Raw genomic sequence first — 25,771 nt, 5'->3', positions numbered from 1 at the left:
GAATATAAAGGGACGATACGAATATGCAAGATAAGTTATATGCTAAATATCTATGGAGCGATATAATTTATATAATCTAAAGGACTACAAAGAAATGGAGCATAAGGTAGAAGATATGATATGTATGTTTATATGAATACATGAGAAATGATTTAAACTGTATGATATGATATATGTGATGATATGCACTTTGGGATATATATTATATGATATGGATCTATGTGACTACGTGAGAAAGTATATAAGCAATGTGACATGTAAATATGAATCATATGAAAATGTTCTATGCGTAATTGAACTATGTGTATATATGAATATGTGAAATAACAATGCCCATGTTATGTGTCTTGAGAGCTAGAGGTATAGTTGGCATGCCAAGAGTCGAGGGTATACCTATGTTCTACGGAACATATGGACATAATTACCTATGTCTTTTGAGACATATGGACAGTATACCTATGTTCTAAGGAACATATGGACAATTTACCTAGGTTCTTCGGAACCTATGGACAGTTGCCGAGGATCTTTATGACCTCTGGATAGTTACCGAGGATCTTTATGACCTCTGGATAGGTCCTTCGGGACATTTATATGAGATGTGGTGACAGCATATGTGTGCACAGCATCAATGTACTCACATACCTTAAGTTCTCAATAGTGTACATAGGTTAATAAAGAGATTAAACAAGTATACTAAATATGATATATATATGTGACTTGTTATATGGAATAGATTACATGATTTACATAATGGTGTATTGCTTGGTTAATGCATGATATGGTAAAGACAAATGTTTATATAAGAGTGTTAAATTATAAAGATTAATGATAGTGAATGGGAAATGTTAAACGTGTTGATAATTATATATGTGCATGTGTGTACATGTTGCAGAAATTGTATATATATGCTTTTATATGATATGATTGTTATACTAATTGCTCATGCATTTGATATGAATTATAGTTATATTACATGTTTATATGCCTCACTAAGTCAACGACTTAGCGTGTGATTGTTTCACACGTAGGTTTCGAGAAGAGTAAAGAGTAATGTGGAGCAAGACAGGTCAGTTCTCCTTACCAAATGTCAGATCAGAAAAGAGGTGAATAATACGTATTTTAATAAATAAAGTTCTAGTTGGCATGTAATCAAAAGAATATATATTGTATAAGCTCTGAATAGTTTTGTAAACGTTTTGAATAAGTTTTAATGTTATAAAAGTTTTAAATTTCCCTATTTTTCTATAAGAGTCAAAGTTTGAAAAGTCAATGTGACACCTCGGACTCGTATTCGGGTCGAGTACGGGTTGGGGGTGTTACATTTAATGGTATCAGAGCTAAGGTTTAGCCGATTCTCGGCATAAACCGAAGTCCAAAGTGTCATAAAAGGTGTACATGCCAACATAAGGTGAAAAATTCTGATCTGATAGTGTAAGGAGTGTGTTGTCTTGCTAATAGAATTAGATTGCTAAGTTATAATAGAAGTATGATTATAGTAATTTCGAAGTGAAGTAAGAGGCGATATTCCTGATTGTGATAGTAATTCACCTACCCTGGCCAGGCAGGGGGAAGAGCGAACACTTCAGGAAGTGCCTCATAAGATCAAAGGCTGATTTCAGAAAGTTGAAATCATATTAGAATAGTGATAGAAAGTTTTCACAGGTCTGAATCGGAAAAGTAGTATGAAGTATTCTTATTATTTCATGGATATGATTGAATATGGTGAACAAGTGTCACCATAAGAAAGTTAAAAGATCTAAGGATGTGGCTAGAATTGTAGAAGAGTTCAAGAATAAATGAATCAATGACCAATTTATAAGATAAATGCAATCAGTGTGATGAATTTGAAACAAAGAGATAGTACTGTGTATAAGCAAAATGTGGATATTATAAGGGTTTGCATTCTAGATGAAAAGAGTTAGCGTCGGCTAACCAAATTATGTGACGAAAAATGTATTGGAGTTAAAAGATTTGAAGATATTGTTAGGATAAGTTAACCGAACGTGAAACGGATATGGATATAGTTGGGTATCTCGATCATGTAAATGTGATGAAGTGAAGGAGATAAGGATTCGTATTATTAAGGAAAGTTATAAAGTAATAGAAAGGTTTAAAAATCAATATATCAGCAATCAGTTTATAAGAAAGAGAAAGTTAGAATGCTTGAGTTTGAACCCATGAAATTTGCATTGGGAATGAGAAATAATGTGAGTTGAATGAGTTAAACAAATTAATACTGAGTTAGTTTCGACCGGAAAGAGTAAAGGATTAATATGTTTGAAGGAAGTCCAGTATATGTGTATTATGATTTGAATAAGGACTTTACGCAGAATAAGGTATGTGCAAGGAGTGTTGATTATCAAAGTTATGAAGAGATGATAAAGATTAGTAACAAGAGATGAGCATAAGTGAGAGGAAAAGAGTACGTGAGCATGAAAGAAAATATATGATTTGTGTATAAGGAGATTTTGATTTTTGAATGAATAAATGAATAATGGAATGAGGAAATGAAGGAAAAAGTTTAAAGAATCATATGTGATAAAGTTTATGTTTCTTGGTCAGGTAGACGTAGTCAGAGAAATAAAGAATGATTTATATGTATTAAGGAAGGTTAAGAAGTAATTAAGTGATGATGAAATAAAAGTTGCTTACTGCAAGGTAACTAAAGATGGATAAGGAATTTGATTGATTAATGATTTTGAGTGATAAGAACTTATGTTATTGGTTATATGATAAGTGACATGATAAGGATGTATAAAAAAATAAGTAGTTGAAGAACTAAGGGAAAGAAAAATTAAGTAAAGGAAACAACATGAGAACATTAGCAGACATGTTCTTATCAATGTGTGCAGTGAAAATTCAAGAATGAAATCTCTTTAAAGGAGGGGAGATTTGTAACATCCCAAATTGGGGTCAGTGACTAAATTGTAAATTTTAAAAATTATATGCTCGATTTTGAAACAAGTTAAAAGTTCAAGGACTTAATTGAGAATGTTATTTAAGAGGATTATCTGGTAAATATTAAAAGAGTGGAAGGGTATTATGGTCTTTTTCCTTTAAAAGATATTTTCTCCCCTTTTATAAGAGTGAAAAGCGTGGGAATAGAGCTATCTGGAAGCTTTCTTCTTCTTGCTTTCTCTTCTTCACGTGGGGCTTAGCTACAATAGGTAAGTTGAGTTTTTATAGTTATTTACTTTAAATATTAAGTGGATTTTGATTCTTTGGGTATTAAATAAGCTTAAGGAAAGCTTATATGTGATTTAAACAACAAGATAAAGGAATTAAGAAGGAATTTGTAATATGAGTTTTAAGATGAAATTTTGATATGGTATGGTTGTTGAAGTTTTATGGATAAATTTGACTTGTCATCAGCTTAATTAAGAAGTATTAAGTGTTATAATGGGATTTCAAACATGTGGAAAATAGGGTATAATTCTTGAAATTCCTAAAGAGGAGAGGATATTAAGGTTAAAGATGAGATAAATGAATATTAATGAGTTTAAGTATGTATATGAAAGTTAGGAATATGAAAGGGGTTGAAATATGAAGGATTTAATCCAAAAAGAATGAATTTTCGGGTTCAAAAAGAGGTTCTGGGCAGAGTGCATCGATGCACATTCATAGTGCATCAATGCATCAAGGTTAAAACCTAGAAATCGTTTGAAGGTGTATCGATGCACAGGAAGTGCATCGATGTACTCTTTTAAAATAAAAACATCGAATGCAATTAGTGCATCGATGCATAAGTAGTGCATCAATGCATCCCAGTAATAAACAAACATCGAATGCATTTTATGCACCGATACATCAGTGGTGCATCGATGCATACCTTCATTAAAAGATGAAATTGCCTTTTCTCTTAGTCTAAATAGTGAATCATTAGAGTATATTAGTTATAATACTAATATAGATCTATGTATGATGATGTAGATATAGAACGTGATCCCGTTTCGGATCGATTGAAGGATTATAATCGAATCAAAGCAAAGCTAAGGTGAGTGCATATTCAATAGTATATGATGTGTGATGGGAATAAGACTTGTGATAAGTCTATTTCCTAAAGTGTTACATATGAATTCATGATTAAAGGCATGAGTTCAATAGTATATAGACAGTTTACCTAGGTTCTTCGGAACCTATGGACAGTTTCCGAGGATCTTTATGACCTCTGGATAGTTATAGAGGATTTTTATGACCTCTGGATAGGTCCTTCGGGACATTTATATGAGCTGTGGTGACAACATATGTGTGCACGACCTCAATGTACTCACATACCTTAAGTTCTCAATAGTGTACATGGGTTAATAAAGAGATTAAACAAGTATAATAAATGTGATATGTATATGTGACTTGTTATATGGAATAGATTACATGATTTACATAATGGTGTATTGCTTGGTTAATGCATGATATGGTAAAGACAAATGTTTATATAAGAGTGTTAAATTATAAAGATTAATGATAGTGAATGGGAAATGTTAAACGTGTTGATAATGATATATGTGTATGTGTATACATGTTGCAGAAATTGTATATATATGATTTTATATGATATGATTGTAATACTAATTGCTCATGCATTTGATATGAATTATAGTTTTATTACATGTTTATATGCCTCACTAAGTCAACGACTTAGCGTGTGATTGTTTCACACGTAGGTTTCGAGAAGAGTAAAGAGCAATGTGGAGCAAGACAGGTCAGTTCTCCTTACCAAATGTCAGACCAGAAAAGAGGTAAATAATACGTATTTTAATAAATAAAGTTCTAGTTGGCATGTAATCAAAAGAATATATATTGTATAAGCTCTGAATAGTTTTGTAAACGTTTTGAATAAGTTTTAACGTTATAAAAGTTTTAAATTTCCCTATTTTTCTATAAGAGTCAAAGTTTGAAAAGTTAATGTGACACCTCGGACTCGTATCCGGGTCGGGTACGGGTTGGGGTGTTACAGGACGTGGCCATGGTCAATGGCGAGTCGCTCGACCTTCTGTTACGATCGACGATTCGATGTCTCCACGTGATCCTCCTAATCCGTAAGTAGATCCGACCCTTTCTCGTGATGACCAATTTACTCCTGTGAGAGATCCTCCCGTCACTAGAGATGAGGATACTGATATGAACGAAGATGCCATTAATAGAGCTATATTTAACATGTTTTAGAGAGCTGTTAGAGCCCCTAATAATATGACTGCGATTGAGATTTCAAATTTTCTGGTTGCTGCTAGTGTAGTTCCATTCGAGGGTATTACTGGTGGACCTCCGACAGACGCTGAGTATTGGCTGGAGGACACAGAGAGGATTATGGATGAGATGGACCTCAGACCTGAACAGAAGTTGAAGGGGGCCCTAACTATGTTGAAGAAAGAAAGCTTCAGATGGTGGCAATCAATTTCTGGTAGTATTCCGAGAAACCAGTTAACATGGGATCTTTTCAAGACACGTTTTTAGAGTCGCTATATTAGGGAGAGATATCTGCAGGAGCGACGCTAGGAGTTTTTGAATATGGAGCAGGGTAATATGTCTGTTATGGATTACAAGGTTGAGTTCATCCGATTGAGCTGCTATGCTCCTGGACTGGTGGAAACTGAGGTAGATAAATGCTTGAGGTTCGAGAATGGACTCAGGTATGAGATCAGGAGTCGAGTCGCTACCCACCGAGAGAGGAATTTTGATGCCTTGGTTGAGATAGCCAAGACTGCTGAGGAAATAGAGCGACTGGGTATGGAGTACAAGAGAGATAGTGATCGAGCTCAAACCCGATTCAGAAGGCCTTCTGGTTCTGTTGATTCTTTTACACACCCTAGCAAGAGAGGCAGGGGTGAGTCCTTTCAGAGAGGTGGTAAGAGTGTTAGACCTATTGCATCTGGTTCTTCAGCTGTTCAATCTTCTAGACATGGTGGTTCTTTTGGGTCGCAATCCTTGACAATATGCGATTACTGTGGGAAACATCATTTTGGGGAATACAAGATGAAATTGGGCACTTGTTATAAATGTGGGTCTTGTGACTTCGACAAGATCGTGATGGGCCTAATGTGACTGCAGGTACTGTTACTATTTATTTAGTTCCCTACTTTGCATTATTTGATAGTGGCACTACCAATTCCTACGTATCATATTCTGTTTCTGAGGCTCTAAATATTCCTGTTGAGAATACTGAGCATTCAATGATAGTTCAAAGTCTCTTAGGCAAGTCCATTGTGTTGGATAATATTTTTAGAAAGTGTCCTATAGAGATCAATGGGGAGATTTTTCTGGCCGACCTTATGGAGTTACCTTTGGAAGAGTTTGATTTGATTCTCGGTGTAGATTGGTTGGACAAGCATCCAGTAAATATTGATTTTGAGACCAAGAGAGTTGTTCTGAAGACCCCTGATAATCGAAAGATTGTAATGATCGGGGAACGCCGTGGATTTCTGACAAATGCTGTATCTGCGTTGGTAGCTAAGAAGATGATCAGGAAAGGTTCCGAGGCGTTTCTTGCTTATATATTGGATACCAGAAGTTCTCAATCTGATATTGAAGGCATCCAGATTGTTAAGGAATTTCCTGATGTTTTTTCTGAGGAGTTGTCTGGATTACCGCCGGATAGAGAGGTTGAGTTTGAAATTGAAGTCTATTCTGGTTCCACTCCAGTTTCAATGGCTCCTTATCGTATGGCCCCAAAGGAACTTAAGGAACTGAAAATCCAACTTTAGGATTTATTGGACAGGGGATTTATCCGACCCAGTGTATCACCGTGGTGAGGAGTTGGCCCCAAAGGAACTTAAGGAACTGAAAATCCAACTTTAGGATTTATTGGACCGGGGATTTATCCGACCCAGTGTATCACCGTGGGGAGCCCCAGTTCTCTTTGTCAAGAAGAAAGATGAGACATTTTTACTCTGTATTGATTATAGAAAACTGAACAAGCTCACGGTTAAAAACAAATATCCTCTCCCCAGGATAGATGATCTATTTGACCAATTTTGAGGGGCTTCTATCTTTTTAAAAATAGACTTGAGGTCTGGGTATTATCAGCTCAAAGTGAAAGATTCGGATATTCCGAAGACTGCTTTTCGAACTCGGTATGGGCATTATGAGTTTTTAGTGATGTCGTATTGGTTAACAAATGCCCCTGCTGCTTTTATGGATCTGATGCATAGGGTGTTTCGACCTTATTTGGACCAATTTGTTGTTGTGTTCATTGATGACATACTGGTGTATTCTAGAAGTGAAGAAGAACATGAAGAGCATTTAAAGATTTTTCTACAGACTCTAAGGGAGAATAAGCTATACACTAAGTTGAGCAAGTGTGAGTTCTGGCTCAGCGAAGTGACTTTTCTTGGACATATCGTTTCTGTTGATGGTATTCGGGTGGATCCAAGTAAAGTGGAGGCTATTCTGAACTGGAAGCAACCCATAAACGTTTCTGAGATCTGTAGTTTCTTGGGCTTAGCTGGTTACTACCGTCGTTTCGTTGAGGAGTTCTCCCTTATTGCAGCTCCTCTAACAAAACTATTGAGGAAATATGTTCTATTTGTCTGGTCTGAGAACCAACAAGCTAGCTTTGAGAAACTGAAGACTGTTCTAACTCAAGCCCCAGTACTGATTCAGCCTAAATATGGGAAAGATTTTTCTGTCTAAAGTGATGCTTCTCACTCTGGATTAGGATGTGTTTTGATGCAAGATAGGAAGGTTGTCTCTTATGCTTCGCGTCAGTTAAAGCCGCATGAGCGTAACTATCCTATTCACGATCTAGAGTTAGCTGCCATGGTTTTTGCTTTAAAGATCTGGAGACATTACCTATACGGAGAAAAGTGTTATATTTATACTGATCATAAGAGTCTGAAGTATCTGTTTACTCAGAAAGAATTGAAATTGAGACAGCGTCGCTGGTTGGAGCTTCTAAAGGACTATGATTTAGAGATAGAATATCATCCATGGAAGGCTAATGTAGTGGCAGACGCCTTGAGCCGTAAGGCGATATCAGATCTCAGAGCCTTATTCGCCAGATTGAGTTTATTTGATGATAATAGTCTGTTAGCAGAGTTGCATGTTAAACCTACTTTAGCCGAGGAGATTAAGACCAAACAACTTCTGGATAGCTCATTGCTTTCCATTATTGAACAAGTTAAGCAGGGGTTGAGTTCAGAGTATACTGTGGATCAAGATGGTATTTTGTGTTTTCACGGTCGTTACTGCGTCCCTAAAGATGATGAGTTAAGACGGGTTATTCTTCAAAAGGCTCATAGTAGTCCTTATGCTATGCATCCTGACGGGGATAAAATGTACAATAATCTCAAGGAGCGCTACTTTTGGACTGGTATGAAGAATAATATTTCAGATTTTGTGGTGAGGTGTTTGACTTGTCACCAGGTTAAGACAGAGCACCAACATCCATCTGGATTGTTACAGTCAATTAAGATTCATGAGTAGAAATGGGAGCGTATTACGATGGACTTTGTTACTGGTCTTCCTCTAACTCCTTCCAAAAAGGATTCTATATGGGTGATTGTTGATCGACTCACCAAGTCAGCGCTCTTTATCCCTATTCGAGTTAATTATTCTCTGGACAAACTGGCTAAATTGTACATTTCTGAGATCGTTAGACTTCATGGTGTTCCGTTGTCTATCATATCTGATCGAGATTCGAGGTTCACTTCCAGGTTCTGGAAAGCTTTGCACGAGGCTCTGGGTACTCGTTTGAATTTCAGTACAACTTTTCATCATCAGTCTGATGGACAGTCTGAGCGAGTTATTCAGTCGTTGGAGGATATGTTACGGGGTTGTGTGATTGATTTACGTGGTAGTTGGGAAGATTTCTTGCCGTTAGCTGAGTTTGCTTACAATAATAGTTATCAGGCAAGTATTTGTATGGCACCGTACGAGGCTCTGTATGGACGTAGATGTCGTACTCAAATATGTTGGACTGAGTTGCATGATAGAAAAACTTTGGGTCCAGACTTGGTTCGAGAGACTGAAGATACTGTCAGATTGATCCGTGATCGCTTAAAAGAGGCATTCGATAGGCAGAAATCATACGCAGATAAGAGACGTAAGGATATCGAGTTTGAGGTTGGAGATCATGTTTTTCTCAAGGTATCCCCCTGGAAGAAGGTATTGAGATTTGGACGTAAGGGTAAACTGAGTCCGCGTTTATTGGGCCGTATTGTATTTTGAAGAAAGTTGGACCTGTTGCTTATCAGCTTGAGTTACCTCCACAACTCAGTCGTATTCATGATGTTTTTCATGTGTCTATGTTGAGGCGATACCGTCCAGATCCAGATCACATCATTCAAGTTGATGAGGTAGAGCTGAGACCTGATTTGTCATATGAGAAGGAGTCTGTTCATGTTTTAGAGAGGGATGGGTGAGTTCTCCGGAATAGGCGTATTCCAATGGTCAAAGTTCAGTGGAGTAATCGTAGTCCCTCAGAAGCTACTTGGGAAACATTGGAATCAATGGAGGCTCAATTTCCTTATTTATTTTCAGAAGGTAAATTTCGAGGACGAAATTTCTTGTAGAGGGGGAGAATTGTAACAACCCGAAAATTTGAAAATAATAATAATTAATTGAATTTGGAGGAGTTAATTAAGTAAATTGCTAAAATTTGGGGACTAAATTGGAAGTTTTTAAAACTTATAGCTTGTTTTAAAGTTAAAGAAAATTCAGGGACCAAGCCCTAAATTTACCCAAGAAAAGTTAGTGAGGTTTTGTATTATATACGGCAATTGGTTTATGAAAAATCAGAAACCAATTGCTCCTAAATAGCTTCTAAATTTCCTTCCCCCAACGTCAACTTCCGACAATGATCCTGACGCCGTCCGAATTTTGATCGTCATTTTGAAACCACCATCCTGTTCGTTATCGAGTCAGGAACAATTCCCTTAAATTAATTGAGGTGAAACACTGCCAAATGCCGTGAATTTCAAGTCAAAGCCTCGACGTTGTTTTAGCACAACCGCCTAGAAAATCCTAAATTCATCACCGATCGTTGCTCTGTTTATGACACCTCCCGCACCATCGTGTTCCTTGTGTCGTTCCAAGTCCGCCGGTGTCATCCTTGGTCTCCGTCGACGGCGGCGCGTGGAGAGGTGAGACGGTCAAAGTTTCCGATTTGTTTAAATCGAGCTCTCTGCCGTTCAAAAATTTGAACTGATCTTTGTAAGTATCTTGAAATCGCTCAAAATAATTTTTAGAAATTTTTCCGTGAATTTTACGCTACCACAAACGATCCCACGCGCCGCCACTGCGCGTGGGGAAGCTCAAAATGACCGGTTTGACCGGTTTTTTAATGTTTGACCGATTTGACCAATTTTTTTCAATGTTTGACCGATTTTTTTCAATGTTTGACCGGTTTTTACCCGACCCGTTGACCCGACTCGAACCGTTATCCGACCCGACCTGTTAACCCGACCCGACCCGTTGATCGTTGACCGGATGACATTTTAGTAATTAATTTGAAATAGGTGCTATTCTAGTAATTAATTCAAAATGGGTGCTATTTTAGTAATTAATTCGAAATTGGTGCTATTTTAGTAATTATTTTGAAAATGGTGCTATTTCTGTAAAATAGTTGGCAGTTTGTTGACCTCCTTTGACCAAAACTTTGACCGGCTTTGACCAGCTATTAAACGACCGTTAATCTTTTCCGAATATACCTATCCTGACAGTTTCGACGTCCTGAATTTGTTTTTGGGGTCCGTTTCGCCAAATTCGACCCGAAAGTCTTCAAATTGTCAGTCAAACCTATTGACTTTGATTTTGACCAAGAATTCAAAATTTCGGAAGGTCATACTTTATGTTTTTCGACGTCCTGAATTTGATTCCGAAGTCCGTTTTGCCAAATTCTGACCCGAAATCCCCGAATCGAGCATGTGAAACCAAAAGGCTTAGTATTTTAATATTTTGATTTTTTTTATTTAAGTTTTGGTTAAGGAATTGATTCAATAAAATATTTTATGAAGATACTCGTGTTTCACCTGAGTGTGGATCAGTTAGGTCTGGAGTTGTTCGTTCATCAGATCAACCTGAATCGCGTACTATAAGAATTACCCGTAGGTTTCTGTATATTATTTAAATAAAGATTATTTATATTAGGATTCCAATATGGATTTTTCCAATTCGTATGGTCTAGCGCTGCCGCAGAGTGTGATTGACAAACCCAATAATAGGCTTCCCTATCTGATTTCTCAGATTGTTACAGGTGTGTTTCATGACAGTGTTATTTTACTGTTTTAAAAATATTACTTGAATTTTTTTAGATTGGTGATAATTCATAATACTGTTATGACATGATACATGATACTTGATTCCTGAATATTGATTTCCTGATATCTGATTTCTGTATTTCGGTATATGGTTTTTTTAAAAGCTTGAATTATTCACCAATTTTACTTGAATACATACTTATTTATTACTGACATTGGGGGGAAATATTGTTGGAGGAAGAATACTTGCATGCTCCTCGGCTTTGTGCTCAGGGCCTTACTGGACGTTATGGGGTGTATGGTTCTGGGGAACTTACACATTTTGTTCGTGACGGATGGGGGTAGTGTTCATATTTTAAATAAAACAAACATGTTTGATGAAATGATTTTACTGAAATATTTTATTAGTATGTTTTTTATACACTGTTTGAAGTACACTGGGTTTTTTAGCTCGTTCTATAGTTTTTACCTTTTTCAGATAGTAGCAGACCGTAAGCTAGCAGATTTGGCATCAGGGGAATCAACTACTTAATTTGTACAAACGCATATATCTATATGTTTTTCAGTTGTGTTTGGTGACATGTATTTGCTATCGTTTTGGATATATCTGTATTATTTATATTTTGTTATGTATTATATCTAATGTATTATAAGTTGGTTTTCTAAAAAAAATATCTGATTGGGATAGGTGACCATTTAGGTTTGGGTCTAACTTACAGACCGGGTCTGAGGGGTTACATTACACTTGATGCACCGATGCACCTAGGGTATGCATCGATGCATGAGACGCTCCCAACTGAATTTATTAATTGTTTTCACACTTAAACGACTCTATTGACTTCACTAATCATCCCCAACGTTCAAAATCAATTGAAGGTGTATTTAAACAAGTTTAGAAGCAATTGATCAATAACAAGAAACAACAAGCAACTAGAATCAAGAGAGAATCAAAGAGAAAGCATCAAACCTCAAGTTTGAGCATTTTCAAGCCTATTTCATTCAATATTCATTTTTGCTTTCAAGAACACTTATTGTGCTCAATTGAATTATTCTTGAGTGTTCTTTCTTTATTCTAGAATTGTGCAAACAATTTACCTTGTGAGGATTTCCTTGTAAGTTTGCAAATTTGTAATCTTCTCTTTGAGAAAGAGTGTTCTCAAGAATTGGGGTATATTCTTGAGGGTGTTGTAAGGTTATCTCTTTGGCCTCAAAAGAAAGAACAAATTAGTGAATTTGTTGGAAAATCCTTAGAGTGGATAGCTAAGGTAGTGAACGTAGACTTTGGTTGAGAAAGTCAAACCACTCTAAATCACTGTGCAAATCTTTTCAATTTTTTGCAAAAGCTTCCACTAAAATTTTAATTGCCAATTCACCCCCTCTTGGCCGATTTCGTCAATCGATTAACTCAACACAAACGAATATCATATCTCAGTTAACATATTAACATTCAGTTCAGATTATCATCAAACTTTTAACAAAAAATGATGAGTTTGGAACATATGAATAGACATGAGATCATTTTGTAACTTCTAATAGTCGATGAACTCAACAAAACAACACTCTAAGTTGAGGGACCTTTTATAACTTGCAATAGTCGGAGACTAAATAAAACAAAACCATATAGTTAGAGGACCATTTATGTATTTTACCCAATAAAGTTTTACATTTTATTTAATTTAAGATAAAATTCAGGGTACAACCCAACTTACATGAGTGGTTAAAAGAATCGTTGTTATTTCTAGAAGTCACGGGTTTGAGCACTAACTACTGCAAGGGTAATTGAGCATTTATTTTATTATCAAATGGTTAATAGTAATAAAAATAAATGTTACTCTGTAATCACATTTAGCTTAATAAATAAAATAAAATTCAAAAACTAATTGTGTACATTTTATTTTTAAAAAATATATATATCCATTTTAATCAAAATAATAATAATGGTAAGTATTTCTTTCGATAAAAGAAAATACTTTATATATTTAAATTAAAAAAATATATATTATAATATAAACCTATTTATAGAGAGAGAGACAAAAATTGAAAGTGTGTGGGTCCTACCCTAACCCCCATCTTTAAGACTAAATCCTCGTAGACTTTTTATCGCACGGTCAAACTGACACCCACCTCTCCATACTTTTCTCATTATGGGTTTTGAACGTCACGCTCTTATGTGCGCCTGCTACGTGTGGAGAGTCAGTCGACACAACATAGGAAGAGTTGAGAGTAAAGCAAGTTGGAGGGAAAATAGAAGCATGTGAGGAAGGTAGTTTCGGACAAAGGACATGGGCTTATTTCCCAGAAAAACCGCCAACCTAGGTTTTGAAACTTCTCTGACAAAGATATCCATACCCTCACATTACAAACACAACACCTATAATGCATCTAAAAACAATGGTAACAATATTCAAATTACTAAATATATAATTATATAGTATATCATTAAAAAATAAGGTAAAGTACACAAATGGTCATCTGACTATAGGATGTTACTTTTTTGAGTCTCCCAACTGTTAAAAGTTACAAAATGATCTTATGATTATATAACGTTATTTTTAGTCCCTTAACTATTAAAAGTTATAAAATGATCACCTAACTATTCATATATTCAAAATTCGTCCTTTTTCAGTAAAAAAATTTAGGTCATATGAACTGCACGTTAACTTGTTGACTGAGATACGATAGTCTTTTAAGATTTTGAGATTATATTTTTAACATATCTTAGTCAGTAGGTTAAAATCTAATTCAGATTGTTATCAATGTTTTAACAAAAAGGGAAGGGTTTGACACATATGAATAGTGGAGTGACCATTTTGTAACTTTTAATAGTCGAGGGACATAACAAAGTGACGTCTTATAGTCGAATGACTATTTTATAATTTTTAATAGTCGAGAGACTCAACTTATCAAATATGAATCTTTCTCTATATATCTTCTAAAATCAATCATCATAAGTAAGATGATTATTTGATCAAGTGGAAAAATATTCAATATTGAGTTTGTAAAATTTAAATCAAGTAAAATTAAATAAATTTACTTAATTTTTATTCAAAATTAAATATAATTATTTATGATATTATGATACTTGTTGGTTTCAATCTAAACAATAATTATCTCTTATCATGTATATATATATATATATAGTAAGATTTATAATATCATTTAATAAATAAATTATCATATAAAATTATTTAATATATTTATAATAATATTATTATATTTTATTAAGCTAAAAGTGATTACAAAGTAGTATTTGTTCTAAATACTCTCAATCATTTGTCAATGAACATTCAATCACTCTTGTAGTTGCTTATGCTCGAACTCATGATCTCTAGAAACATTAAAGATTCCTTTAACCACTGAGATAAATTGGTTCGTGAATTTATAATACTATTTCTAAAAGAATAGTTTTTCTAAACGATAAAATATTTTTTGAATTACGATAAATTCAAGAAATTGATGTAAAGAACAAATTTACATAGGGTTGCATATATAAGATTAAATTGAACAAAATATAAAATTAAGAGGAAAAATTAAAAATGAGAAAAATTAATTTTCAAAAGAAAATTAAAATCAAACATTTATTTTATAATGATTAAAAACGAAAATTAAAATCAACTACTCTTATCTATGTTACTCTGCATGGTTGGATATGAGCTGTCAAATTAACAATTTTTTTCATATATATTTTCATTTTTCATAAAATTCCTTCCATAATCTCCTCAAAAAACCCTATAAAAAGTAAACAACTCTTTAACAAACCAACCCAATTCTCCCACTTCTCTTTTCCATGCACACTCTTTCTCAGGTTCTTTAAGCCTTTACCAGTGTTGGGGTTTAAAGTTTTTGCAGATTTTGGGTTATTCTTAAAGTTTTTAACTAGTTTTTTTTTTTGGCGGTAAAGTTTGCTGTTTTCAATGTTTTCTTGAAGAAGATTAGAATGAAACTGACTTCTGGAATTTGGGGTCTTTCCTTCAATAAAATCTATCAACTACAAATTTCCTTTCGTTGAATTTGGGTCCTTAAAAATTTCAACTTGCAGTACAAAGACCGAGTTTCAGCTCTTTGGCCAATGCAAACTTCATGTTCTTGGTGGGTTCCTGAAATCCTTACTTATTTTGCTTTAAAGCAGCTTTATATTTTTGGAAACGCTACTCTGTTTTTAATGAAACTGGAGTTGGTTGCTCGTGAGTGTAAGCGTGATATTGTTTTGTATTATTGTATGCTTCAATGTTATCTTGAAAAATATTTGTTTAATCATAGTTTTGTAAAGTAAAATAATATTTCGTTGGTATTGTTAAGTTGTTCTTATTAATTAAACTGCAGATTAGGTCTATTTACGGTCCATTCATGCATGGATATGGTTTCTTTCTTCTTCTTTTCAGAAACTGGTCCTACTAAAGATCATTCTTTGGATAATGCAGATCAGAGTTAAAACCTAAGAAAATCTGTAGGATGTAATTTCGTGCATCCACTAAAACAACCAAAAGCAAACATAAAGCTAAACAAGTCAATATCTAGGGCATCTATATATAAATCAAACAATAACAACAATACTTGAGAACATCACTAGACAATATAGTTGACATAAAGTGCATAGGAAGAGACCAAATCCCATTAAATCTTACCTATTTTGTTGTAGCTCCCCATCTGTCTTAGTGTTCAACATCAATTTGTTTCACCTCCGGCTGGCCGTCGTATTATACATTCCTCATGCTCTGATCTTCCATTCAATGGAACCAAGCTCTCAACATAAGTAGTAATGTGCATTGTTTCCTGATAAGCGTAAATACCAAGATTTCTAAGCTCTTGTATGGAGGGATCAAATAAAACTAGTTCTTGATCCGAGCTCTCGAGAAACAACTCGCCATTTTTCCAAAACCCTAAAGGCCTCTCAACTCTGAGAACAGATTCAACACTGAATAGTTTAGTCCATGACCCATTCATAACCCATAAATCAAAAGACTTGTCAGTTCCTTCCCTTGGGTAAAAAATAGCACCAAGCAATCCATTGAAGTCCAAAAGTTCCAAATAATATTGTTCTAAAGTCCCACCAAATTCAGGCAGTGGTGAAGTTGAAAACTTTTCATTAACCATATCAAATGAAAGAATAAGGGGATCAATTGTATTTGATTGGCAATAAATAAACCCATTGACATAATTATTAAACAAAATAGAAGGAAAACCATCAACCTCAGGATATGAAATTTAATTCCATGAATCGCTTTTAAGCGAATATAACTCAACTTGGTTGGTCCAATCTGCCATCAACCCTTCATCTAGATTCTCTTCAAAGTAATTAGTAACAAATCTTACAAATTTGAAGTCATCAGTTTGAGAATCATACCCAAAACCAATGGGACTAAAACTAGAGAAATCCAGTAGTACATGAGGGCGCTGGACTGTGGATTGAGGAAGGATTTTAAACTCTCTGGTAGATGGGTTCCAAAGGGCAACATTATGCCCACTACTACCTCGTTCTACTAAACACAATATTCCATTACAAGGGCCATGAACGAAAGGTCCATGCACAAAATTCTCAAAAAAGGGTAAGTGAATATTGTGTTTTACTCTAAAATTTTGGTCTTTCTCAGTCGAAAGTTGAGAGAAATAATGGATGTCATCAGGGGTGCCACCATGACAACGTTTGAGGAGGAGATTAAGGTTATTATTTTTTAGATTGTTCTGATGATGTTTGTTAATGAAATAATGGGTTTCAAAAGATGAAGAACAGGGCTTACAAATGCACCTGAAACGGGTCAAGGATTTAACAGGAAGCTTTGAGAGAATCTCCAACACCAACATCTCTGGTAATTCGGTTCTAGTTTTGATCAACCCTTGCATCTTCCCTCTTTATCTTCTCTATTTCCTTTGTGTTTTTTAATAGATGATTTTGTTTGGGGAAGGACGATGGGAACTAATATGAAAGAAAGCGAAGACAAACAAAACTTATAACAGGTAACGTCAAACGTTTTTCTGTAACAAGAAAACTACAATACAAACTGATCATTGGTTACACTATTTTGATGGGCCTGGTCGAGCCCTTTTAAAACCCATTAGCTTATCATAGACAGGGTTTGTACAATATTAACTATATACAATATATTAGTATTTTAAAATAATTAAAATAATATATTTAATCATAATAATATATCTATAATCATTTATTATATTTTAAATGATTAAAATAATCTATTTTATAATAATTTACTACATTTTTTACTATTAAAGAATATATTTTAACATTATAAAAATAAAAAACCTCTAAAACTTTAAATATATTATAAATATAAATGAGTAAATTAACAATTTATATAAGGGTGGGTTGGATCATTGATTTTTTTACCTAAAATATAGTCTCATCCCAACTCGAATCTATATATCATATAACTCGTCATGCCCCGAACTCGAAATTTCAAAAAAAAACATTGTTTTTTTGTAACAAGAAAATAATCATAGGTGACACTACATTGACGGGTATGGCCGAGCCTTTGGTAACTTCTAAAATTTGTGAGCTTAACATAGGTAGGGTTGGCACAATATCATTCCCTAAACAGTTGAAATATCAAATATTATTATGAATTTTATTAAGGGTAAATTATACAAGTGATATCTTATATTTTTTATCCGTTAGTTTTTGTCACCGGTTTAAAAAGGTTTTAGTTTTAGTCACTTTTATCTTTGGTCCTTATTGTTCGTAAAAATGGTTAAATTTTAATTTGACCTCTGAATTTAGACAAAATATTAATTTTACCTTAAACTTTACATAAAATACTAATCTAACTCTTAAACTCTAAATAAAAATAAATTGACCCCTAAATTCAGTCAAAGTTAATTTCTCTACTCGCCACTCATCGTCGTCATAGCCCATAGTTAGTTTTCATCACCAGTCATCGTCATCGGTTGTCATGTCAACATGCGTCGCCCATCTTCATCTTAATCATTATCGGTTCATCTTCACCCCTAAATTCATACTTTTTTGAATTAATTTAAATGTCTAGTGTTATTATTTAGGTGTCTCATTCCTCCTAGTCGTTAAAAATTTCATTACTAATATTTTTCGCATTTTTAATATTTTTAAATTTGTATTTAAAATAAAATAAAAACTTAAAATTATATTTTTTTAATTAAAAAAAACTCAAAAAATCTAATACTTTGAAAACTCTAATTCAAGTAGTCGGTGAGAATTTTGAGAAGGTTTGTAAGTGAAGTAGGGTGTGAAAGTCAAAGTTCAACAATGGCGTTAATGCAGAGTTTGGACTTTTTGTTAATTCTAATAGGTGAAAGTTTTCTCACTCCGTTGTACTACCACACATGGTGCATGTTTCCAATGGCATTTTGTTAATTCAACCACAATTTTCTTTAACAAATTCTAAATGTAATTCTAATAGTATCAAAAAGAGAGGGAAAAAACTTTAATGAATAGTAGAATGGGTCTAGTGAGTTTAAAACTCATGATCAGTCAAATATGTTTGCTCTAATTTAGCCATGATTAACTTAAGGGTCCTCTGTTAGTAATGAATTTAAAGATATTTTTTAGAGTACCAAAAGGAATTGATTCAAGCGGTAAGTAACTTGATTTCATTTAAGCAAGATATCGAGTTTAAGTTCTTGTGTATGTAGAAAATCCCTACTGGGAGACTCACACACCAAAGTCAAGTGTGCAACGCTAGTCAGTCTGGATTAGTCAAGGCAATGCTTTAAAATCGAGAGGACAATCAAAAATATATATATTTTTAGAGTAAATACTCATATATTAAAAAAATATCTTCAAGATAGATACAAATTAAATTTTAAGATATATATAATTTATAAAATAAATAATTAATTATAATTTTGAATTTCAAAATGTGAATTACCCTGAATATGACAGAATCATACTCAAATTTCAACATTTCTAAATTCAATTCTATCGCTTCATATCTCTTAATTAGACCCTTCACAAGTCAAATTTAACTTAAAAATTCACTTACTCATTCTTTTTCAATAATTCACTTAAAAACTCTTTACCTTCAATCTTTCATAACTTATTCATCTTTGAGTTTTAAGTCACCTAAAGCTTTCTTTAAGCTTTCTTACCACCCCAAGAATAAAATCTAACTTTAAAACGAAAGAAATTCTTTACTGAAGACAAACTTACCTTATGCAAGAACCCACGGTGGAGATGAAGAAGAAAACTGAAGAAGACTCTGAAGAAATTTCTCTCCTTTTCCACGTGCTTATGTCATTTAAAGGGGGAGGATAAAAAATCTTTCCTTTGAAAATACCATAATACCCTTCCAATAATCCAACTTTGATATCAAGTTCTAAACAAAATTTCCAAAATAAATCCTTCACGGATAAGGCCACTGACACTTCTATTTTTTTATTAAATTATATTAGTATATATATTAGTATATATTTTTCAATAATAACAAATTGAGAGTAATGCCCAGGTACGAATAGCTTCATCCCTACATATATTTGTCTCAGAAATTTTACATTAATTTTATTCCAAAATATTCATTTTCTAAAAGTATTCATATATTTCAAATATCAAAGGGTTAAAAGAAGTAGCAACGTTTAAGGGATATTATTCATTAAATATGAACATTAACGTTGCCATTTGCCTATTGCATTGAGAAAATGCATTACAATAACCATACTCTGCTACTTACGCTTCCCTGGAAACACTTTTAAGTTACATTACAAATCTATACCTTGGCAAAGAAAAACCCTGGTACCTATACATATGACTAACATTTTCATATAGAAAATTACAAAAAAATGAGAGAGAGAAAAGAAATTATAGAATAAAATCGAAGGAAATTGATTACCCGAGTTAGCTGATATCGTTTGTAGCTGAGGGTGGTGACGATGAGTTATCGTGTCACCTCTGGCAATATGTGACTCTATATTCGACGGGAAACATCTAACATTGTCTCAATCTCTTTCTTGTACTGGAAAAAGATGGTAAAAATACTAAAGACAACCTCTTCAAATTTTAAGGCTAATACGAAAGCAGGGAGAAAAAAAGGTTTTCAAAGTATGGGATTCGTTGATATGATCAGGGTATCAAATAGCGTTCCGAAAACGCTATAGCGGCCGCGATATTGTGGTCGCACCACCGTCCGAAACAGATATTTATGGTTTTTATGGTGGGTCACGGATTCACACCGATCGCGGTCAATTGGCCCACAATTTAACGGGAAACGGACGATTGCGCCGATAACGGGATGCAATCACCGTTATTCCAACCGTTACTAAAAAAAACTTAAGAAAAGATGATTTTTTGTGTGTTCATCGTCACCAAGCCTTTTTCTTTTCTTTTCAAATTCACGTTTTTTATACATACATGTTGAGATTTAAAAGGAAAAAGAAAATAGAAAAGTAAAAAGGAAGAACGAACATGTTTTGTGGGTCTCGCCGGAGTGAAATTCATTGTAATCAGAGAAAGGAATCTTCGTCGGAGCTTAAGATTGTTGAAGAAAAAAGAAAAGCATTCACGCTTTGGATTTAAGCTAAAACATGTTATGGTTTTGGAGTTTTTTTACCTGGTTTTGATACTTGAGTGTTGAGAGAATAGAGTAGAAAGAAATGAGGAAGAAAGGAGAGAACGTGGTGGGTGGGGGGAATAGAGTTTAGGATTAAATATTTTCGGCTTTATTAGTCATAAAACAAAACATTATGGACCCATTTTTTATTAAGTAAGTTATAAAATATATCTTTAGGAAATATTAATTTGCTATCCTTCCAATTTTTAAAATTTATAATTTAATCTATAGTTTAGAATGTAAACTTTAATTTTTGTTTAATTTAATCCTAATTTCAGTAATTTAAATAATAATGTGTTCACAATGTTATCATGAATTAATTATCTTATCCTATTACCAGAGTTTTAAAGTCTTATGTATAGTTAAACTATATTATATATATGTCATTTTAGCTTAGAAAACATTCTAAAAATCATTAAAAATGACTCATTATAATTATAATTATAATTATTATGTTTTTATGATAAGTTATGCAAAATTTAAAATAATTCACGACCGCGGCACCCGCAGTGACCGCGATGACGTCCGTTATGTCCGCACCCGCGACAAACGCGACCGAAAACGCTATTTAAATCCCTGGTTATGATCGGTGAAGACCATATAGCAATACCTCTTCGACAGCGCCTGACTTAATTTTTTATAGCATCACACACGATTTCTTAATATGTTCACCTACAGAAAATTGAACATCAATTAGTACAATTCATTGATGTTGAGGAAAAGAAAAGACATGTTTTCAAACTCAGAAACTGCTTGAAGATGTTCATTACTTTCATTATAGATTGATGCATGCATTAAGAGCTAATATCATGTCGGTATAACTTGTAATGAGATACACAAATCTCTAGAAGGCCATATCTCAAAAAGAGTTCGATTAGATGCAAAAATAAAGCCAACACAAAAATGTCAAAAGATGTCCCCAAGGGGACACGCCCCAGCCACAATCAGATTGAACTATGTGAAAGTAGCGAGTTGGATTTAGCAGAATGCTGGAGGGCTACGTTCATTGTATGCCATTAGTAGTTTGGTACCATAATCTCCATATGTATGGCCAACTTGGAAGTCTCAGATTGAACTATGTGAAAGTCGTGAGTTGGATTTAGCAGAATGCCGGAGGGCTACGTTCATTGTATGGCCATTGGTAGTTTGGTACCATAATCTCCAAATGTAACATAATAAATGTCACTCTAAAGGGAACAAATCTTACCTGCTTTGATATCTAAAGTAGATGAGTTTTCACCATTGGTCTATGCAATCCATTGACAATGAACCTGATGCAGCACAAATAAAATGTTGTCAATTTTTGGAAGCAAGTAAATTAATGTGTCAGTTCCAAAGGGATTTTTCCTACTTCGATAGTTTGAACAGCAACTTCCCTCTTGATTGGACTTAGGTGAAGATAAATGCATGATCAATAGCAGCGAGGATGATATGCAAGAAAGTTTATGAACAAACACATGAAAAGCCAGCAAGTGAACTGGCGTGTCAAAAGGACAGTTCCTTTTGCAATAATGAGTCTCACAATTCCCCACTTGATTGGACTTCGGTTATGATAAGTTTTTGTCCGTGCATTATGGAGCAAATTAAATATTAATCATGTGTAATACTAATGTTAGTTGGAGACACACTTCCTATTTTGTAGTATATACAAAAATTGCATCCAATAGTAACAATGCTTTCACTAAAAGGGTTGATTTATTCTGTTTCTATGGATCAAAGTTCAGTTTATTTTCCTCAATGAATACGACACAAATAGAGGATGATTTTGTTGTAAGTAACAATCCGTGGTTATCTTTTATTTATTTGTTTGTTTTGGGATCAGAGTTTGAATTATTTATTCATTGGAGTGAGGAACCAAATCAGACCGGAAAATAATAAGAAAGAAGGGGAATATTGCTTGCACAGGCAACAGAGAGACTGCTGGGACCTTGCACAAAACAAAAATGTGTGGTATAAAACTATATTCCAAATCAAAAATAAAGATACCAGCTAATACTTACTTCAAAGTAGGTGCCAAACGGAACATCATGTGCCTGTTGTACAGTTTCAAAAACCTACGAGAAGAAAGAAATTGAGTAAATTCAATTAAATCAACCAAACATAGAATCTACAATAAAGATGCAAATGATGTTTTTTTTTCACTAAACATAGAATCAATCAAACATATGTATCACAAACATTGAAGTTTTTTTCATTAAAGAGGTCATACAAGCTTTTTCTTATATGATGATAAAACAAAATGTTGATCCTCAGTCATGGCACTGCCTGGGGGGGCACATAAGATTGTTACTAATGGATCTGAATGTAATCTCTCTCACTTGACCTTCATATTTCTGCAGCATGCCACTGTCCCATCTGAAAGTAGAACAGCAGAGTGGGTTCAAACTTTCAATTCATTCAACTAGGGATGATGAAATCCCTGGGAAGATTACCACTAATTTATATGAGGGAATAGATACCATGTTTATACCATCAAAAGTTTGGAGATGTTTAAATCAAGTTTAACCTCGACAGTTGGATTTTACAAGCAATATAAATTATTCTAAGACGAGCATATCAGCATAAAATGCACAATAATACGAAAGGCATGTTTAATAGAATAACCATGGAAGAATACTAAAATGATCTTATCTTACTGTAAGATTTTTGGCTTTCTGTTCTTTGATAAAATGTATTTTTTCAGTTTTAGGTTTAGATTCTTTATCTGGAGGAGTTAGAGCTTGCCTTCTATTACTGCTCGCACGCAATGTTGATGCTGCTCGCTCCTACATGTTGGCAAAATAAATCAAATAAATATATTTTTCATCTAATTAGTTGGTTCAAAAAGGGGGAATTAACATAAATACAAGCAAACAAGGATTGAGACCAGAAACAATCATTTTGTGGACATAAAAGCAAAAAGTTCAGAGCTGTTGTAATATTTGCATTCACAACCAATTGTATTCACCCTACACATTCTCATTAATCTAACCATGTAACTTTGTTTCCTGGGTAGTTTAAACACATCATTGGGGCATACCGCAGTTGGAACACTGCCTCCTAAACTGTATTGTATCAATTCTGTTGGAAATAAAACACTCACACAAATAACTTTTATTGAAACTCAAACAAATATTACAAGAGCACTCTCACTCAAAAAAAGAACTACAACTCACTCTTAAAAGACTTTGCTTCTTCACTCACTTAGAAGCTCTTAATTTTTCTTGATGCTTAAAACTAAAATGGGGAGGGGTATTTATACTACTCAAGAACAATCTTACATCACACAAATAAACTAATTTGAATCATTACAAATTCAACAAATACCTAACTCTCACCTAACTAAATTGATGTAAGCAATGACATCATTACTTAAATGATGTAAGCAATGACATCTTTACTTAAATGATGTAAGCAATGACATCAATTTAGTTTGGGTTTGGGTTTAGGCTCCCATAATGGATCAAGTTTATGATCCAACACCGCCCCTTAAACTTGATCTTATGACCCCTAGTAAGTTCCTTAATCTTATGAAGTCTTCACTTTTCAGTGGCTTGGTAAAAATATCAGCAACTTTATCTTGTGACTTCACGTATTCAACTTCCACATCATTTTTTGCAACACACTCCCTTATATAGTGATAGCGAATGTCGATGTGTTTGCTTCGATCATGGAAAATCGGATTCTTTGATAAGGCAATGGCTGATTTGTTATCGACACAAACCTTGGTAGGCTCTTCTTGTATCAAACCTATCTCCTTTAATAGATTTCTAAGCCAAATTTCATGACAAACACAAGAGGTAGCAGCAACATATTCCACTTCACAAGTGGACAATGTGACAATCGGTTGTTTCTTTGACATCCATATGAACACATTATCTCCCATGAAAAATACGAATCAAGTAGTTCTCCTTCGATTATTTATGTCTCCACCCCAATCATTGTTGCTATATCCAACAATCTTGTAATCATTAGAAACTGAATAGAACAAGCCAAAGTCAATTGTACCTTTCAGATAGCGAAGAATTCTCTTTGCGGCTTTAAAATTGGTGGTTGTTGGAGATTCCATGTAGCGACTAACCAATCCAACTACATGAAGAATATCGGGCCTCGTGCAAGTTAAATAGCATAGACTTCCCACCAAACTTTTGAAGAATATTGGATCTACACATTCACCTTCTTCATGTTTGGACATCTTGATCCTGTATTTTGTCGGTGTGCTTATTGGTTTACAGTTCTCCATCTTGAACTTCTTCAGGATCTCCTTTGCATAGTTTTCCTGTGAAATGAAAATTCCATCCTTTTGTTGCTTAACTTCAATGCCAAGGTAGTACGCCATGAGCCCCATGTCTGTCATCTCGAATTATTTCATCATCATGTCCTTGAATTCATTAAACATGCCTGGGTTGCTTCCGGTGAAGATCAAATCGTCCACGTAGAGGCACACAATCAAAAAAATCTCCATCTTTGATCTTGATATATAGAGCATACTCATAGGGACATTTGTTGAAGCCATTCTCTTGGAAGTACTTGTCAATTTGGCTATTCCATGCCCTTGGTGCTTGTTTTAGCCCATAAAGAGCCTTCTTCAACTTCAACACCTTGTCTTCGTGCCCTTTGACTTCGTAGCCTGATGGTTACTGAATGTAAACTTCATTTTCAAGAACTCCATTTAGGAAGGCAGACTTTACATCTATCTGTTGTATCTTTCACTTGTTTTGAGCTGCCAAAGAAATGATTAATCTGATAGTCTCTAATCGAGCGACAGGAGCAAATACCTCATTGTAGTCAATTCCAGCCTTTTGACTATAGCCTTTAGCAACTAGCCTCGCTTTGTGTCTTTCAATCTCTCCTTTGGCATTTTCCCTTATTTTGTACACCCATTTGACACCTATCGCCTTATGTCCATTGGGAAGTGAGGTAAGTTCTCATGTGTCATTCTTCTCGATGGATTTGATTTCTTCGTCTATCGCATCTCTCCATTTCTTTTCATGTATTACTTCTTGAAACCTCACTGGTTCACAATCGGCAAACAGACAAATTAATGTAAGATTATCTTGTCTTTCAGTT

The 25,771-nt window shown here is 34.2% G+C and overlaps 1 protein-coding gene and 1 pseudogene across 1 annotated transcript; both read right to left on the bottom strand.

Annotated features, from left to right (window-relative positions):
• LOC120168886 overlaps positions 1 to 25,771 on the bottom strand; it is a 179,868-nt pseudogene that overhangs the window by 35,236 nt on the left and 118,861 nt on the right.
• On the bottom strand, positions 15,837 to 17,116 carry LOC120168896. Its single transcript, XM_039177161.1, has 2 exons — positions 16,939 to 17,116; positions 15,837 to 16,089 (listed from the first exon to the last, which is right to left on the bottom strand). The coding sequence occupies exons 1-2, from the start codon at positions 17,031 to 17,033 to the stop codon at positions 15,858 to 15,860; spliced, it is 327 nt and encodes a 108-aa protein (XP_039033092.1). The 5' UTR covers positions 17,034 to 17,116; the 3' UTR covers positions 15,837 to 15,857.

Source organism: Hibiscus syriacus, unplaced genomic scaffold (assembly GCF_006381635.1).
Source record: "Hibiscus syriacus cultivar Baekdansim isolate YM2019G1 unplaced genomic scaffold, ASM638163v2 tig00111741_pilon, whole genome shotgun sequence".
NCBI classification, from domain to species: Eukaryota; Viridiplantae; Streptophyta; class Magnoliopsida; order Malvales; family Malvaceae; genus Hibiscus; species Hibiscus syriacus.
Note: the sequence above shows the minus strand (reverse complement) of the source record. Positions and strands in the feature narration are given on the sequence as shown.